Source organism: Urtica dioica, chromosome 4 (genome assembly GCF_054948205.1).
Source record: "Urtica dioica subsp. dioica isolate 48M chromosome 4, U.dioica_male_clone48M_v1_H2, whole genome shotgun sequence".
Lineage (NCBI taxonomy): Eukaryota > Viridiplantae > Streptophyta > Magnoliopsida > Rosales > Urticaceae > Urtica > Urtica dioica.
In genome coordinates this window covers 11,429,030-11,448,720 of record NC_142759.1, presented here as the reverse complement: position 1 = coordinate 11,448,720, position 19,691 = coordinate 11,429,030, and the positions used below count along the sequence as shown (strand labels likewise).

General features: G+C 32.7%; 1 protein-coding gene and 1 pseudogene across 1 annotated transcript; both read left to right on the top strand.

Annotated features, from left to right (window-relative positions):
* Nucleotides 1–287: 287 nt before the first annotated feature.
* On the top strand, nucleotides 288–2,515 carry HWS (Galactose oxidase/kelch repeat superfamily protein). The gene is made up of 2 exons (XM_089613782.1): nucleotides 288–618; nucleotides 1,202–2,515. Exon 2 carries the CDS (start codon nucleotides 1,210–1,212, stop codon nucleotides 2,410–2,412), a length of 1,203 nt encoding a protein of 400 aa, XP_089469908.1. The 5' UTR covers nucleotides 288–618; nucleotides 1,202–1,209; the 3' UTR covers nucleotides 2,413–2,515.
* A 6,195-nt stretch (nucleotides 2,516–8,710) lies between these two features.
* Nucleotides 8,711–12,853, top strand: LOC149400410 (ras-related protein RABA5c pseudogene; annotated as a pseudogene).
* Nucleotides 12,854–19,691: the final 6,838 nt, after the last annotated feature.

The following is a 19,691-nucleotide window of genomic DNA, read 5'->3' as shown; positions in this document are numbered from 1 at the left end:
GAGAGAGGTTCTGGGGTGGTTGCTTTCAAAAAAAAAAAAAAAAACACAATCTCATAGCCAAAATATGCTTTATTACTTTTGACATTTATTAGAATCCATTAAATGCTTTGGAAATTAAAACACCCCTTGCCCTATTGTCAAGGACCTGATCTGGTTTTTTTTTTGCTCGCTTCTCCTTCTTTTACTTTTCTTAAAATAATAAAATATATATAACCCACGCGCTATCACGCGCCTTTCAATCTCTACCAAAATATAAAGCCCTCCTTCCCACTTCATATTTCATAACATGCCTGTCGTTTATGCCCAAAAAAAAAAAAACTTTATTTCTCAGTGGGTTATGTATATTTTGGGCAAAAATATATACTATTTCTCAAATCTAAGAACTACCCACCACGATATATAAATGTTTCTCTCTAGCATTTGAAGGCCATATTATTTAAAGCTCAAACAATACTCCATTTCCTTTTGAGATTTTTGTGTTTTATTTTTAAAGACAGTTCTTATTTCTTTTTCTCCCTAATTTGATATCAGTACTTCCATTGTCGTCAGAAATCCGTCGACTCAACAAATCTGGGAAAACCCATTTAGTCACTGACAGTGGAATAGCATTGCGCAAAGGTTCGTTCTCTCACGGGTCTCTCGTTATACGGTTTTTGTTTCTCTTTTTTAATTCTAGAAATAAAAAAGTTGAGATTTTTTTTTAATGTTTTGTTTTGTTTTATTTACCATTGATCTGGCTCTGTTCTGAAATCTTCGGTATTGGGGTTAAGCTTATCGCAGCGTTTTACTGGTTTAAAATTTTGTGGGGTTTCTTTTTTTATTTTTTATTTTTTAATCGTGCGTGTGTGTGTTTTGGGATTTCTGGTTGATAGGCAAACCAATGGGCTAGTTTCTCACCACCTACCATTTTTATTTTATTTTTATTTTTTAATTTTTCCAGTAATCCATCATCATTAGGGTTTGTTGCTCATTTTGTGAAAGATTGTTTTTTAGCGAGAAATAGCACTCTTGATTTTGGCTATTTTAGTATCATATTGGTGATGGCATTAAAACTCTTTACAACAATTTAGATGCCCATTGTTTTACATTCTTCCCATTTCCCACACAACATTGATTGGACGTTATTCATGTATAAAATTCTTACTTGAACAAGCTCTGAGAAAGGAATAGAAGAACTGAAACAATGCAGCTCTGTGTTCAGGCGCGGCAATGGAGGGAGAGTCGTCGTGGATCAGCCACTGCCTCGACGACGTGTCGCGTGAGATCGGCGAGCTCGATTCCTCATACTCATCAGACAAAGACGAGGAACGAGAAGAATCGGATTCAGCGACTTACATCGCTGCATTACCGGACGATCTGCTGGAACGGATCCTAGCGAGCCTACCCACGGCCAGCGTGGTGCGCTGCGGGTCCGTCTGCAAGCGCTGGCGCGGGATCGTGGCCTCCGACAGCCTGCCACGTCAGCACCGCCGCCAGAAGCCGTGGTACTTCATGTTCACCGGCTCCGGCGACGTGGCGGGCCACGCGTACGACCCGGCCCTGCGAAAGTGGTACTCTCTGGACCTCCCGCGGGACCGCCTCTTCGCCACCTCGTCGGGCCTGATCTGCTGCATCGACGCCCACCACTCGTCCCGCCCCGCCTTGTCCGTCTGCAACCCCCTGACCGCCACCTGGCGCCGCCTCCCGGACCCGCCGAGCCTCTCCTCCGACTACACCGCCTTGGCTATCTCCTCCGAAAAGCCCGGCTACACGGTCAGCGTCGTGCGCTCCAAGCAGCTCCGTGAGACGTTCCACCAATGGGACGTCTCGATCCACGTCTTCGACTCCGAGGCAGCCGACCCCAAGTGGGCCGCGCCGCTCGCGGAGGTCCTCACGGGGTGGCGCGGCGGGGACGAGAGCGTCATTTGCCGCGGGTCCCTCTACTTCCTGGTGTACTCCACCGGGGCGGGGCTCGCTCCGGCGGGGCGGCACGGGCTGGTGCGGTGCGACCTCGGCGGGGCCCGCGGTCTGATGGGGAGCTTCGTGGCGGTGCCGTGCTCGCTGACGTGCGGTCGGCTGATGAATCTCCGGGGGCGGGTCGTGATGGTCGGTGGGATCGGGAAAGCGGATCGGCCGGACATAATCAAAGGGATCGGGATTTGGGGTCTGAGCGGGACCGGGAAAGAGTGGGAGGAGATTGCGAGGATGCCTCACAAGTTCTTCCACGGATTCGGGGAGTTTGACGATGTGTTTGCGAGTAGTGGGACCGGGGACGTGGTGTACATACAGAGTTACGGTGCGCCTGCGCTGCTCATGTACGATCTCGCGCTTCGTCAATGGAAGTGGTCTCAGAAGTGCCCCGTGGCCAAGAGGTTTCCGCTTCAGCTCTTCACCGGGTTTTGCTTCGAGCCCCGCCTCGAGATCGCTCCTTAATTAGCTCCCTATTGTTAAAGCATTGTTCTAGTATTTTTTTCCCCCTGAATGATCCTTGGATTTTTTTTTTTTTTAAATCATATTTGCCCGTTTCGATACAAAACCTGGTGCCTTTCTGATTGTTTTGTTTATTTATTTATTTAAGATAAATGAGCATATGGATATAAGAGATTACAGTAAACCTTTCCCTTCGATAGGATGTGATAAACTTCGAATTATGTACCTCTGAAAATGAATGTAGGTCTGATTAGCAAAGCAGGGAAAAACAGGTATATTAAATCGTCATGTAGATCAGCAAATGCCAAGTCTTTTGCTTGTGGTCGAAAATTCGGTGAAAACAATTATAAATAATACATGTTCCGTGGAAATTCGGGGAGAAAAACAAGAAATTGAGAACTTGTTATAAACCATGGGTCCATGAGCTATCAGCAGTTCTGGCTTATCATATATTTTATTGTTGTTTTTTTTTTTTTTTATATAAAAAATATTTTGTTCCTTTGTTCATTTCATTCACTAACACAGACATGGTTTTCTCACAAGAGATTTCAGACAGATGTCCTCATTGACAGCCGATCTCCATTCTATTTCCGAGAAATTCATTGGAGTTTGTGCTCGAAAAAAAATTGAAAACGAAAAGAGCTGTCTCTTCCCTTCTGTTTTTTACTTTAATCAATTGGGTCATTCTTGGAGATTGCAAAATATTGGGCAAACGTGCAATATTTTAAACAGAAAATTAAAAAAAATAATCAATTTAAATGTTTCATATTGCTAAATAGCTATCGTTCGATAAATGTTAGGGAAATAACCGTAAATAATGACGTTATCTAATATATAGATATAACTATTTATTTAAGATTTACATCTGTAAATATATGAAAATTTCTATTTACCTAAAATTAACTAAATGTTACACATTTAAATTGATTATTTTACCGATGTACCCTATTTTAAAAGTCAACAGCATCTATAATGATACTACGTAGATTTCCAAGCTCGCCTTCCTGAATTTGCTGTTTTGTCCTTTCCCTTTTTCCAATTTTCGTGTCCACCCCTTTTTCTTTCTTTTCTTTTTCTTGGCTCGTTGGAAGATATTGCTTGCAAGTTCTGATCCACAGCCTGTTGCACACTTCTTAGCTTACCTTACGCCACACTGCTTTATATTTTTTTCATTATTTTATGAGTGACAATTTTTGTTTGGGAAAATAACACATTTATACCATGTGTTTTAGTGAAATGTCGAGTTTAACCCTCGGTTTTCAAAAATGTCGAGTTCATACCCTCTGTTTAACTAAAATGACGAAATTGTACCCTCTATTTAACTAAAATGACGAAATTATACCCTGAAATAGACAACAGTGTCACGAATATTCTTTTTATTGACTTTTAATTGACGTTGACTATAATATTTATATATAAACACTAATTATCTTTATTCATTCGCGCCATATATGTAATTTATTTAAAAACTAAAAAATAAGCAACAATCTCTTAATCGTGAAGAACACAGAAAGAAGCAAAGGGGTAAACATCGATAGTTGATAGTCATCAAAATCGCATATTCGAACAGAGAATCCAGGATTTAGAGTTACAATTCGAACACGGAATGAAGTCTTTTCTTAGGAAGTATGAGTTTTATTATTTAATTTCAATTTAAGGCTATTTTTATTTCAAAATTGAGAATTTGGAAGTTAGGGCACTGATTTAGATTTGATTTGGTTTTTCTTATATAAGAGTTAATATCAATGAAAGAGAGATTTGTGACGCTGTTATTCATTTCAGGGTATAATTTCTTCATTTTAGTTAAATAGAGGGTATAATTTCATCATTTTAGTTAAACAGAGGGTATGGACTCGACATTTTTGAAAACCGAGGGTTAAACTAGACATTTCACTAAAACACAGGGTACATAAATGTGTTATTTTCCCTTTTTCTTTCTTTAGTGTGCGTGAGAGAGAGAGAGAGAGAGAGAGAGAGAGAGAGAGAGAGAGAGAGAGAGAGAGAGAGAGAGAGCTATATTTATTTCATTATTGTAATGATGCATTATTTTTTCATCAATCAAGCCTCCTCAAAATTCTAATCTTCATTGGGGCTTCATATGTATATGATATGTTATCGATGGGTCAAGTTCAACGATGATCATTATATGATAAATTTGAGTTTGATTTTGATTTTTTTTTTTTAATTATGAAATGACTCGAGGCTTTCTAATAGATACTAGGTATAATATTTAATAGTACAAACATCTTACATATCTCAACGAGATAAAATAAGACCTCAAAACAATAATAATTCAAAATTATAACCGCATAAACGCATATTGTGTGGAAATTTTCGACGAACGGGCTATAGACCAAAAAATTGAAATTTGAGCAGCTCATTGTCTCTTTTTAAAAGCCGTCAAAGGTTCATGAATGAAGCAAAGTGCTCGAGGACCAAAACGTTCGAGTATTTGCACTGCTAAAAGACCAACACAAAACTCAGACTAAGAACATGATAGATGACTAGATCATCTTCTTAGAAACACAAAAATCGCAATAGTTTGGTAGACAAAATATAAAAGATTACACAAACTAAATTCTAAATATAAACTAAACTAGCCAATACCCCTAACGTCAAGGGTAAACCACACCATTGCCGGAAACAACAAATTATTAATAATCATAAACCTAACATCATCTCTTTTTTAAAATAAAAAATAAAAAACTCACCACAAAATACAACAACAAACGCACCAATGCACAATGGAACGTGGCGGAACGGGCCATGGAGCTGGGGACGCGGAGGGAGAAGACAACCGCAACGACGCCATCGAAAGGATTGGAGTTGGAGGCATTGAAGGTGAGATTAGATCCGGGGGATTGACCAAGAGAGAGAGACGAGAGACTCGAGATCCGCTGTCAGAGAAAAAAGTCGACAAGAATGACATTAAGTGCTCCAAAAGTGATGGCCCGGAGAAGATGACGGAAATACCCATCTCCTCCTAGGTTGGAGAACATCGGTGTGCTACTCTCTAAAAAAGGATGGTGGTTGAGAACCAAGAAGCCTTAAATTTCTTTGAGAGAGAAAAAAAAAAGAAGAAGAATATGAAAAGGAAATCTCAACATACTCCAATTATATAATTGAAGAACTATACATCTTTACATTTGCAACAAGATATAAAATTTATTTTAGTCCTCACCCCCGACTTTCATTTCTGTCCATCTCTATTTTTTTCCTCTCTTTCATATCATTAAATAAAAAAACAAATAACATTCAAAATATGTTTTCAAACCAACAGGTAAAGTTTAAATATGTTTAAAATCTAATTCAAAACTACATAGTAAAGTGTTCTTTTGAGTTTTACTTGTATAACATACAATATTAAATTCATATTATCTTAACAAATTTGATTACATATTTAGAATAAATTTAAGTTTGGTGTTAACTTTAATTTGACGTTTTCGTCTTTTGGATGATTCCGACTCATGTTGCACCAGTCCGGAGAAAATATTGAAAATCATCCGATATCTTCAAATTTTAAGATATACACACACGTGTGTGTGTGTATAATGTTTTAATGATGTATTTCAAAATAATTTCCGATGGTTTAGGTCAGAAGCTATACAAAAAAAAAATATTCATTTTTAAATTTATTAACAAAATGTATGTGTGTGATTTTTTTCGATTTGTTTTTATTATTACGGTGGTTTTCAACGACGTTCTATGATTTCTAACATATCCTAAAAAACTGCAGCATGCATACAAAATTATTTGAAAATGCGAGAAAATGCAAAATAGACACAAAAAATTCTTCTATGGTAGGTTACGAGAAAATAAAACTATTTATTATTTGTGATCTCTAAGTAGAGCTCAAAGCAAATTTTATTTTTTAGGTCATGTAATTTGACGGTATTTAAATTTTTCATAGTTTGAAAACATAATTTGAATGCGATTATGCATAGATGTGTGAAATATAGTGAAAAGGAGGAAGACGAAAAAAAAAAATTGAGTCCAAAAAATAAGGTGAGATAGGCGAAATAATATATTTGAAAGTATAGAATTGCTTATGCAGTGCTTTTTTAAAAATTATTTTCAAGAATAATGTGTCCAAAATTGATGTGAGTTTTGTTCTTATCGTCGTTTACAATAAAGTTTTAGTATTTTTTAGTTTCTTTGTTTTTATTTTTTATTCAGTTTTTATTTCTTACATAATTTGAAAGTATATATATATTACAATTTCCACTTGTACGCTTAAAAAATCTTTTGAAGTTCTTTAGTCAAAATTTTTTTAAATGTTTATTAATCTTATTTTCTTCCAAAATAAATTTCACACCCACACCATCACCAAAAATCTCATTTTTCAAAATTTAATGTTTATAAACACTTTTTATGAAATCATGCATTATTTTATTTTCAGTCCTATTTGTTTTTTTAACACCTAGTGAATAAAAATAAATCAATCGTACCTTTAAAAAAAATAATCGCCCTACACCAATCGTCTAAATATCTAACGAGTTGTTGTAATCGAAATTTTTTCCCTTAAAAAAAGTTATTGTCTTCCTACATGGAAGTTTTGTCTCTCTTTCCTTAATGGGAGTTTTTGTCTCTCTTATTGAGAGGTTTTTTTTTTATTCTCCTGGTAGTTTCATCATGATTGTCCATGTCTTTGACTTCGAACAAATAATTTATGTTTTGATTTATTTCCCTTTGTGGTTTTTTTTAGCATCTTACTATAATTTTCTTATGTTGTCTGTATTTTTTCTTTCTTTAAAAATCGAGTTTTATTGATAAAATTACGATCTTTACCTTTGTAAGGATGGAATGGTGATGGTTTTGGGTGTGGATTTTAGACACGCCACTGTTGACATCGTAAATTTATATTGTTGTTAGTTTTCAGATTTTTATTTTATTTGGACTTATTTGTATTCTTTTTATATAATATATATTCTTCACAAAATTTTGGTGACCTCATTTGAAATGCTAAGAACAAGAGACTCGTTTAAAAACTTATTAAGAATCCATACTAGATTACCTCGTGGACGTCAATTATTCTTCTTGAATTTCAGTCTGTCCAATCCAGACGGTCATCTACATATAGTTTGCCGAGTGGTCCTGAACCCAGACATGACCACTCCCAAGCAAGATGGATACCCCCAAGTTGCGACCAATACAAGCTCAACGTCGATACTTCAATTCCTAAATCTTCAAACTACTTTGGAGTTTGAGCCGAGATTCGCAACTCTTCTGGACTGGTTATGGCTGCATTGGCTCAAAATCTTTCGGGCAAATTCACGGTCAAAGAAGCTGAAGCTCTCACTCTCCGCTATCGCTTATCTTGGGCTTTGGAAGTGTTTCTTTCTATCCACTTTGTGGAGTCAGATGCTAAGATGGTGGTACAAGCTCTTGAGAAGAAAACTATCTTCAAGAATGAGTTTGGTTCCATTTTGTCGGATGTATCTAGTTTATTGTCTAACTTTCCAGGAGTAAAGTTGTCTCACATCTATAGGGACCAACATGACAGCCCATGGTTTAGCAACTTACGTTCTTTTCATAGATGATAAACTCATTTGGTTGGAGGATTACGCTCCTTCGATAGAGTCTGTAATTAATCAAGAACGCTGTGATTAATGATAGATTTCTATTTAAAAAAAAGTTGTAAATCAATTTTTCTTTTTATATTTATAGAGCTTTTAACCAAAAAAAAAAAAAACATTGTATATTGTCTTGGGCTTCAACATTTAACTTTTTTTTTTTAACTTTATAATTTCATTTATGAAAGAAAAATAAGTAATATCTTGAAAACACTATTTTTTATAAGGATTCAAAAGAGTCATATTTAAAAAATGTTGTACTTTCAATATATTATTCTTGTAATTTTCTCTTTTAAAATATTAGTATTTTTAATGTCAACAAATATATGTGTATATATTTGATAGCTTCAAAACCTCGTATCTTAATTATCTCATCCGTATTTTTTTCCTACATATATGTGTATATATATAAATTAGACAAACTAGCTAAATTCAAATGTTGACATTGCATATTAGCCAACGTTTACATTTATTTTGAGAAATAGCCAATTTCGCTGACGTGGCGTTTAAGCCAATATTTTTGCTTCCAGTTATGCCCTTTTTAATTTTTTTAAATAAAAAATATAATTAAAGAAAATCAAAATTGATTGCCAACATATTTATGATTTGATTGCCAAGATATTCTGTTAATAATTATCACGTTCACATACGCAAAACCCCTCCAATTACGCAGTGGTGAGCTTGTATTACAAATATAGACATAAGCGTGATATTTAGGGAACAGAATCAAAAGATGGGGCGAGGAGGGGAAGAAGAGTCGTCGGAGCAAGAGGAGTACTTGTTCAAGATCGTGCTGATCGGCGACTCGGCGGTTGGGAAGTCGAACCTGCTGTCGAGGTTCGCGCGGAACGAGTTCGACCCCAACGTCAAGGCCACGATCGGCGTCGAGTTCCAGACTCAGGCGGTGGAGATCGACGGCAGAGAGGTCAAGGCTCAGATCTGGGACACCGTCGGCCAGGAGCGATTCCACGCCGTCACCTCCGCCTACTACCGCGGCGCCGCCGTCGCCCTCCTCATCTACGACATCACTCGCCGCGCCACCTTCGACTCCGTCATTCGCTAGCTCGACGAGCTCACCAGTAAATCCATTCATTACCTTGTTTATATACGTATATTAATTTGTATAAATTAGAGCTTTGATTGAAGATTTTTCACTCATTGATTCATGTATGGAACGATTTCAATCCTGTTAATATCTGTTAATTAATATACGTATTAATATACAAATACAAATTAATATACGTATATAAACCTAAATAAACAGAAAAAACAGAAAATAATTTGTATATGTATATTAGTTTGTATATGTTAATTTCTGAAGATTTAGGTTTATATACGTATATTAATTTCTGTTTATTTAGGTTTATATACGTATATTAATTTGTATATGTTAATTTCTGAAGATTTTTTTTTTTTTTTTACTTTGTTTTTGAATTTTTTCTCGTGAGGTGTAGGTTTGGTTGCGTGTTTAAAAGATAAGCATTTATCACGGTGGATTTGTTAGATATGCATTTATCACGGTGGATCTGTTTTAGTTGGCATTTATTCACGCGATTCCAATTTCATTTCTTTCTTTTTTGGACGCGGGAATCTTCCAAATATTTTGATTTGATATTATTTAAATGAAGGGCAAATTTGTATTTTTTTACTGTTAATGTGGTATATTGGCTACACATTAAAAATAAACCAAAAGTTGGCTATTTTGACAATTACAACGTTTAACTTTGCTATTTTGCTCGGGCTTTGTTCGAAATTGACTATTTTGTGATGCTTTTTAAATAGGTATTTATTTAAGAGAAATTTCATATTATAGACCTAATAATTTAAGAAATATCAAGAATGAACCTCGTACTTGCAAAATATCAAAAAATGATTTTTTTACTCTAAAACGGACAAAAATACCCTTTCAAGACATTTAAATTTAATTTTAAAAAAAAATATTTTAAAATCTATCATTGAATTTTTTTTTTTCAAATTTCATCGTTTTTTATAGTAACATATCGTACTTTATCGTAATTTTTTCAAACGAATTTCAGTTAAAGTAAATAGAGCAAACGAAGACTATTTTTAGCAACAGCGACTACAAAAAGAGTTGTCGTTGCTTTTTATTCAAATTAATTTCAAAAATACGATACACACGATATAATACGATGCATTACGATGAACTTTAAATATCATCGTAATTCATCGTATTATATCGCATTTTACGGTGTTTTTTGGAATTTATTTGAATAAAAGCAACGACTCTTTTTGTAGTCGTTGTTGCTGAAATTATTTACCTTAATTTTGATTTATATTAATAAATTACGATAAAATACGATGAAATTTAACATTTTTCAATAATGGAGTGTAATATGTTTTTTTTAAAATTAAGTTTAAATATCTTGAAATGATCTTTATTTTAATTTTTTGGTTAAAAGTCTATTTTTAGATATTTTGTAAGTAAGAGATCAGTTTTTTATATTTTTGAAATTGTTAGGTCTATATGAAATTTATCTTATTTTATTTAGCACTTGGCTTGGTTCATGGGCGGGTTGGTGGAGAAGTGATGTCCAACAGTTTGCTTTAAACAAAGGCGGCTTTTGCTTGGTGGAGATGTGACTATTCCAAAATATTGCTATCTTCTTATGGACCCCAAGAATCAGGAAATACATTTTAATATAATTGCTCATACAATGTATAAGGAGTTCAGGACCCACTTTCATTGCTATAAAAATATTATATGCCTATTTTTTTTTTTTTTTTTCTTTTGGAGGTATATGATGTTGCAATTAAGAGAAAAAAAAAAAAAAAAAAGTGATGAGGTTTATATCGTTTATACTTTATATCATATGAGAATGCAATTTTCTTTTCAGCTGATTATTTATGTTAATAAACTTTTACAGTCATAATTGCACAAAACGGGCTATATAATATAGCCAGGACCAACTTTTAGGCTTAGGCTTTCAGCAATTTAGATACCACTTTTAAATAAGAGTTATAAGTGATTGGATAATTTACAAGATTACCTCTTCAGCTCGTGCAACGGCCCACCCTTTGATGTTTGAAACAATTCAATTGTGCCCTAATAATCCTACATTCGTGTTATTCATTTCTACCCCTTCTGTATTATTATTTGGCGTCCATCTAATTTTTTTTTTATCACGTGTTGGTAAAGCTAGATTTGGCTTCAATCCTGAGTATTTAGTTGGACATACTTCCAGAATTTATGGATCCATAAAAAAGCTAGATGAATCCGAAATATTTTAATATTTAAAAAAATTAATTAATTTTAATGTTATAATAATGGAGTTATTTGAGCAGTTTTAGATACGAGCCAATTAAAAGAAACAAAAATTGAAGAGTAAAGTAATTAAATTAAAAAAACTTAAGGAAAATAGGAATAAAGGTTATAAATATATAAATGTGATTCAAAACTTATTATGAATAAGAATAACATCATAAGTTTTATCATACGAAAAATAAAAAATAATAATTTCAAATGAAAAATACGAAGTATAAAGTTTCAAATGCGATTACTAACTTTAGAATAAAAATTACAAATACAAGTTTAAAATGATTACAAACTTTCAAATGAATTGGAGAGAAAAATGGATGAATTCGGGAGAGAAATAAGATACGTGTGAGGAAATAGTGTTAATAGCGGGTGTATCTATAAGAAACAAAAATTAGGTTAAAAATTTAGTTCTTTTTTATAAAAAAAATGGGACACCATTCGGTAATGAAACGGAAAAATAAGTTTGGTCTTTTCATCTCCAACGAATATAAATCCAATGGCAAAAAATATAAAGAAAATAAAAGTTTAATATGGAAAGTTGGATGTCCGAATTAACGTGGGGTCCAACCAACTTTTCATATTAAACTTTCCAAATGCCTAGGTTAAGATTGGTTTAAAACGGCCCAAAAGAATCATGTATCAATTAATTTGAAAGAAACATGTAAAATTAACCCCTTTTTTTATTCAAGTCTTTTAGAAAAAGAAAATGGATGATCCGATTACCCTAAAAAAATACAGTTAACCTTTAACCGGAGTAGACCGGTTAAGCTTAACCGATTTAACCTTATTGTCCACAATCACAAACCATTAATAAATTTACATATTTATTACTTTACATATCAAGCGATAATATCAAGAGACAATCTTACATGAAAACACAAAAAGGAAATTATCGCATATATTAAATGAAATTAAGTTCATCAATTTATTTTTTGAAACAAAAATTTTATCAAATTATTGAATGCTATAGATGTAGAATTAGCTTGCGAACTGTTGTTGTTGTAGTATCATTATTATTGATGGAAAGATTTTCATCTCTTCTATTTCTGGGAGATCGCTTACCATTATTTTATTTTTATTTTTTAAGATGAATATTGAACTCACGACCTCTATTTTGAAAGTGGTGTGTAATTACCGACTAGCTTATGCTAAATACTACTACTTTTATTTTGTTTTCGTCCCTATATGCATATGAAAGTGGATCGAATAATTATGATGCATATGGTAAGGTTGAGAGAGATATGGGAAGCTACGAGAAGAGAAGAAAAGCGCTCTAAGGTTGTGTGATTTTGTCGTCCAGCAATAAATAGACTTTAGTGCAGCTTGGTAGATAGAGCATAGAAGAAGTATGTAATAAATTATGATCAGACCGAAAATTAACGTTCAACTATTTTATTTGGCGTATAAGGAAAAATGCGTGTTTCCTAAATTTCGATGCCTAGTCCTTTCATTTCATTGAATCTTTAAAAAATAATATAAATAAATGCTGTGCACTTATAATGGCATTGAATGTGTTGCTTAGTATTGTTGATACCCAAACTTAGCAAACTCTAATCATGTCATCTTAGCGATTTTACTTCTTGGTGTCAATTAAGTATCAAATAAATAAATTGCGCTTTTCAAACAATAAACAAATAATTTACGATGAAATTTCAACACACTATTCTTGAAATTAGTTTCAGAGGAACACTATCACATGTAATTTCTACTTTTTTTTTTTTTTTTTTTTTTTTTTGTGGGGACCTTGTAATTGAAGCGTAGTTAGACCAGATATTTAGACTGGGCTCCTTAACTTAACCCAGGTAAGAGGCTCTTGTGGGTCGTGAGGCCATATTGGGCCCAATATATTTTTTGAGACCATTTTGATGTTATAAGTGAGAAGCGTTCTCTATAAATTCACTCGCTGAGCGCTACTTCTGTATATCCACATCAATAACCGACTTACATGGCAAAACATGAGACGTAGAAATGATCAATAGTTGAGTATTCAGATACATACACACACATTTTACTAGTTCCAGTGGCATAGAATGCAACGGTGCTTTGAATACTCTTCAATCTTCACATACGCAGAAAATGTCATTTAAATTTGATCCCAGAGAAGAAAAATAAAAGTTTTGCCACAATCATTCAAAGCGGCATAGAATAAAGGATCAATTTATACCCCCAATAAAGTGATTATTCTTTCCCATGAATTAAGTTAACATAGATACAAAATTGTTGTCAAGGCTCTATAATCGTTGGAGTTCTGTACCAGCGATATAATTTCATATACCCCAAAGTCTTTAAAGTAAAAAAATGTGTTATAGGATCTAAATTTAAACTAAGAAGGATAAATTCTAAGTGTTATCTTTAAATCTATTATTCAAATCTTTTAATTGAAAGTAATTCTCTTAATAGAATAAATCGACTTCGTCCTATTGTGCTTTCATTTTATTTATAAAAGAAGATGTATGTATTTAGAGTTATCATTGTTTATCACCCACTTCATTGTAATTCCAATTGCAGATTAGTCAATATAAACAAATTGCAAACTCAAGTTTTGCCCGATTAAGAATATTTTCCACAATAGCCATATTCGTACACTGTGGGTCTACAAAAATTAACCGAAAATTGGTTAAATCAATAACTGAACCGATCTGAAACCAAAATTCGGTGGCACATCAGCAAACCGAAAATTTGGTTCAATTATCGATTTTGAATATCCAGAAATTCGATATTCGATTATGGTATTGCCCTATGCCATATTTATCTATTATAAAAATTTAGATTTCATTATGTATATAGGCATCGCAGTTTGTTTAGAGGATTTTTAAGGTATACATGCACCTCCCATAGTTAAATACATATATACTCTTAGGGTTGTAGCAAAATCAACATAGGTAGCACACCGCACAGTTCTTTTTCCCCCATGACTTGTAGTGATTTCGGTCAATTGTCGTCCTGTCTACGACTCCAAAGAAAGATAAAATAAAATATGGATTTCGATGGAGATATGATAAGAATTCGTGCGACCAACAAGGAGAGATAATGACTGGCGCCAACGATAGAAGGGCGTGTGACGTTGCCAGTAGTGTGATGCATATGTCTCCGCTTCCGGTGGGCCAACATGAGTAGTTAGCATCATTAGTGGCGTGTGTGGGTCTTAGTCCGTGATAGTGCGATGTGCGTCTTCGTCAATGGTGGCGGTGTAACGTGGGTCTCCATTGTTGGTCAGGTTGTGTTGGTCGATGCCAGCCATGTTATGTGGATCTCCATTGTAGCGGTGATCCGACGATGTCCTAACTTATGTCATTACCTATATAATCTTTGCACAAAGTTGTGCTACGGGTGTCTATATCCAATTTTATTTATATTTTTTGGATTTTTATTTTATTGCACTGTATTCTGAATTTTTTATTATTTGAATTGTTGACATATTATCATATCATGTTTTTTTTTCATACACCTTTTTCATGATCATCGGACCCGGTTAATTAGATCTCTCCATCAACCACTACATGTATTTTGAAATAGCCTTACCTGCGTTAGATTTCTTTTTTAATGTGCTAAGTTTCATTTCATTTCATTTCTCTAAAGCATGCATAAAATGAACAATAATATTTCATTAATGTAAGATTCATTGTGATTCAAGTATGTTTCTAAGATGTTATTATCTTGTCTCTATTATTATTTTACTCTAATTCCGATATAATATTCCGTGCAATTTCTAAAAAATAAAATAATAGCAATAAACACAAGTGACATGTATTATGATGCTAGATACACTCAACAATACGACAACTTGAAGGACAAGCTTTTAAGCACTTGCAATTTCCTAGCTTTGATATTATTTTTATATAACTTATTTTTTTATGATCACTCATGTTAGAGAATGGAATGTGTTCTAGGCATTTGCGCAAAAAATGCAAAGGGGTTGTTTTTTTTTCTCAGGACCACGTTCTGTCAGGAAAAAAAAGACCCTAAAACCACAAACGTGGTCCAAAAACGAGTTATTTTGTGGTCCAAAGGTATACACGAAATTTCTAATAATGAATCCCTTGTCGAACTAGTTAAAAAAGCTGCTTCCAAGTGTCGCTGCAACATTGAATTGCAATCAACACACAAAATAATATACATAATATCTATTATCACTGACAATTTTACTCATGTATCCACTTATCCATAAAATTTTAAGGTTTTATTCAAATAAATGGATAATTATTAGAATACAAGTATTATCCATAAAAAAATTATATGAATATAGATAATGCATGATTTTTAAGTAAATCATACCCATACTCAGAATAAATTATTTTATGATTTAAGTACTTTACCCAGAATCCTACCCATACTCTAGGCATTTGAAATTATTATATTATATTTATAAATTATAAGTAAATTTTAGTGTATTTATTTATTAATTTCAGTATTTTTTAGATTTTTTTTTTTTTTTATTAATAAATTTAATATTAAATGTGTAAAAAAGTACTCATTTAGATTACTTTGTATATTCTAAGATTTTTTTTTAAAAGAAATTATGAATAGGGTCTGATTTAGATTTTATGGGTACTCATTACCATCCCTAACCACAGCCAATCAGTATTTAATCTTAGCCTCGAGGTAAGCTAAACTTGTAATAAAATCGAACCTAAGTTCCACAATAATTCTCATTAGAGTTTAGAACAAGCCTTCAATATATAAAAATAAAATAAAGAATAAAAAAAGGAAAAGAATGAAGATTCCTTTCCAAAGCAGATTCTTCATGCAAGTTAGTTATTTTAAAAAAATTACGTAGGCTTAGTTAGTAGAACCTAACTATCTCTGTAGTTTTATAATTTCTTGTATCGGTGATGTAATGATAGTTGAATACAGGGCTCTCAAAAACTGGTTTGAATATAAAAATAAATAAGGCACTTTATTGATGATAGAGATTAAGAAAGGAGGACCACGAACACGAGATAGTTTAGTTTCTGAGATGTTTGGAACAACAAGGACCACTTAGCATATAGATTTTGGGTTGTTAGGGCAAATCAAGATGGGCAATTTTTTTTTTCTTTTCTAAAGCTGAATAAAAGTGTTTACTTTAAAAAGGCAAAAAAAAAATGTTATTGTTCTTATAATGAGTTTATGCATAGAACTTGCTAAACAAAGCAGTACTTTGTCTAGGAATGCTATGACTTGTACCACGTCGCTCATGTTTTATTGGTTTATCAGAAATTACCTTTATCCTAGTTTTAATCCTCCCAAGCTTAGGCAAGGATCGTAATCTTAGCACTTATAGTCTTTAATCATTATTACTGTTCTAACTGACCTTTAATCATACTTTCACAGCGCATTGAAGTTGGTTTAGTTACCTTAATCACAGTTTTTAATAAATTATTCTTTAATTGATGAATGGTAAGAAACCAAGACCAAATTTGATTAAAGAAACCCTTACATATTGAGAAAATGAAAAAAATATCCCCTGATTTGTATGCAAAAGACAAAATATACTCTTAGTTTTTAACAATGAGAAAAATATTATGTACGTATTCAATGAGAAAAATTAGAATATATGACTTAAAAAATACACTAAATTGGGTTTATAATTTCAAAAGAGCTGTACATTGAAAATAATGACAATTTGGACCAACATACCATAGAACGTGTTTGAGTGTTTTTTTGCAACGTGTTTGAATTTTTGTGTTTTTAATATAAAAAATGATAAAGATTACAAAGATTAATGTGTGTGTGTGTGTGTGAGTAATGTATTGAGATGAATTGAAGTTTAAACATCTATCCTTGATATTCGTTTTTTTAAGATAATCTACGCCTCGAGTTTTTTAAACCGAAATAATATAATAGAATTGGATTTTTCAAACAAAGTGAATTTATTTTATTAAATCTAAAAAAAAAAACCGTTTAGAATATCTTTAGTTTAAGTTGAAACTTGAAACTCTACAACCTAAGGTCCTAAACAACACTATGAATAAAATTCAGCTAAATATTTGACTTGCGAGTTCTTATAGCTAAGAACATCTCCAACCCATAACATTAAATTAATATAACTTTTACATTAAATTGGTGCAACTACAGTGTTTTCATCTCCAACCCGCAACATCAAATCTCACACAAAAATAATATTATTTTTATTTGTTTCAATATTAGTTTTATATCAATTACATATTAATAATCTTATTAATATTATATTATTTTTCTAAATCAACAATATCAAATTAATCTATATGAATATTAAATATTATGTTAATACTAATTAATATTAAAAAAATCACCTTAAAACAAACATTTTTTTGGGGATAATATTCATAGAATAAAGCTTACATAAACATTGCATTTCATAGGTAAAATTAAATACTTAAAATAAATTAGAGAAAAAAACACGCATAAAAAGATAAACACACAAAAAACGTTGATATTCACTACTTAATATTATGTATTTTATTAATGTTATCTTATATACTCTTTTTTTAATTGATGTTATGCATTTTTTATATAAATTATTTAAATTAGGATCAAAATAATATATTAATTTCATTAGTGGTGAATTTGCAATTAAAAATTGTGTTACTCCAAATTTAGTGTAGATGAATAGTCTCACACCGAATTTGGTGTGGAACTATTTATTTACACCAAATTTGGTGTGGGTTTGAGCAGATCGACACCAAAATTGCTGCGAGATGCTATAAACAAAAGACATTGATAAGGTTCCACATGTGCTCCATTTTGATTGATTTTGCAAACCTTTTTATTATGTCAATGAACTTTAACCTTCGTAAACCGCGTTTGGGGTCATTGCTGCGAGATCAACGTGGGAAGATCGTTTGGGTGTGGAGAAACAGAACCAAGGCTAAGTCTGCGACATAAGCAGAGCTCAATGCGGTCCATATCGCTGCGATGGTCGCTAAGTTCTGGAACGCTCGGAAAGTAATCTTTGAAGGAGGCAACAAAATGATCATGGAGTGCTTGAACAAATCTTCGTCATGCCCATATTAGAATATGTTGATTTGTTTTGAGAATGGCTTAGATTTTGTTAAGTCATGTTTTGTGTTTCTTTTATTTGGACCCCGAGATGTAACAACGGGCTTCCCACAAGATGTGTAAATGGGCACATCTTAATGATTGCTTTGAATTTTGCTCTGGATTTTGAGAATGTCTTAGAAGTTTATTAGTCATTTTGACGGAAGCCGATTAATTCAATTTAGGAGGCACTCTTGTCTCTAACGAAATTCCCAAAAAAGAATGTTTCAAAGAGGTTTTAACGAGACCCGTTTTACCTTTAAAAAAAATTAACCTTACAAGTTCTACCAAGGAGACCAATATGAAGTGAAATTGAAAGGTAAATTAAATTAAGTACACGTCATAAATATGCTAAATTAGTTGTTAGATTTGATAGTTTCGTAATTACTTAAATAGACTTTAGATTAATTGTAAGGAAAAATTACCCTTTTATCTTATTAAAAGTCTCTCTCATTCTCTATCGTTTTCCGAGGATGGCCAAAGATATCCGACGAAGTCTTAAGGCACTCTTTTTTCTCTGGGGACGATCAATTGACAAGTTCAAAAATGTCAAAAAGGTAATATTTTTCAATTTTAAGTGTTTAATATGTTGGATTGAGCATGATTTATTGGTTTGTAGGTGTTTCAAATCTGCTTTGTTCGATCGAAAAGAGTTTTGGTATATTTTAGATTAAGTTGAGTTGAAATAAAAAAACACTTGCTTTGAAATTATTTTTCCTCTTTTGGGCTTTTTCCAATGCTTTATAAACTTTCAATTTTATAATAGGTGGCATTAAAATGAGTGTACTAGGCATTTATTAGTCTATCTACCGTTGTTGCATCCAAAAAAAGTAATGGCCTCTAGTCGACCATAGATTTACACCTAAATCAGTGTCGATGCTGCTGAACTTTGAGTTCTTAGAGAGACGAATTTGACTTATTAGAACCACCGACATTAGTAATTTTATGAATAGTTTTGATATTTAAAAAGTTACAAATATATTTTTGACTCATTTTCAGAGTAAATGATATTAACTTCAAAAACTTCAATTTTTTCTTCGTTTGCAACTTTGTCTTTACACTATTTTTTTTTTCTTTTCTATTTTCACTACTAAAAAATCTGTTACTCACATAAAATCTATCTATATACTTAAAAATGATTTTCTTTGTGCATTTTCTATCTTAATATTTTTTGGATATTTTTTACGCATGTCGGGATTAATTAAGAACACGTTGAATTTTATGACGAATTCTTGATGTCAGCAAATTCCCACATGCATGTAAAAGTCTAGACATAACGGGCCCGTTTGGTTTAGTTTTTTAAATTTGTTTTCTGTTTTTAAATTCTGTTTTCTGATTCTAATTTTTAAATTTAAAAAACAGATTTAGAATTACGTTTCGGAATATTTTAAATGTTGTTTGGTTATGTTTTCCATTCAATTGTATAGAGATAA

Bases quoted from the DNA above. Each gene is read 5' to 3' on its own strand.
- HWS (XM_089613782.1), top strand. From the start codon at position 1,210: ATGGAGGGAGAGTCGTCGTGGATCAGCCACTGCCTCGACGACGTGTCG.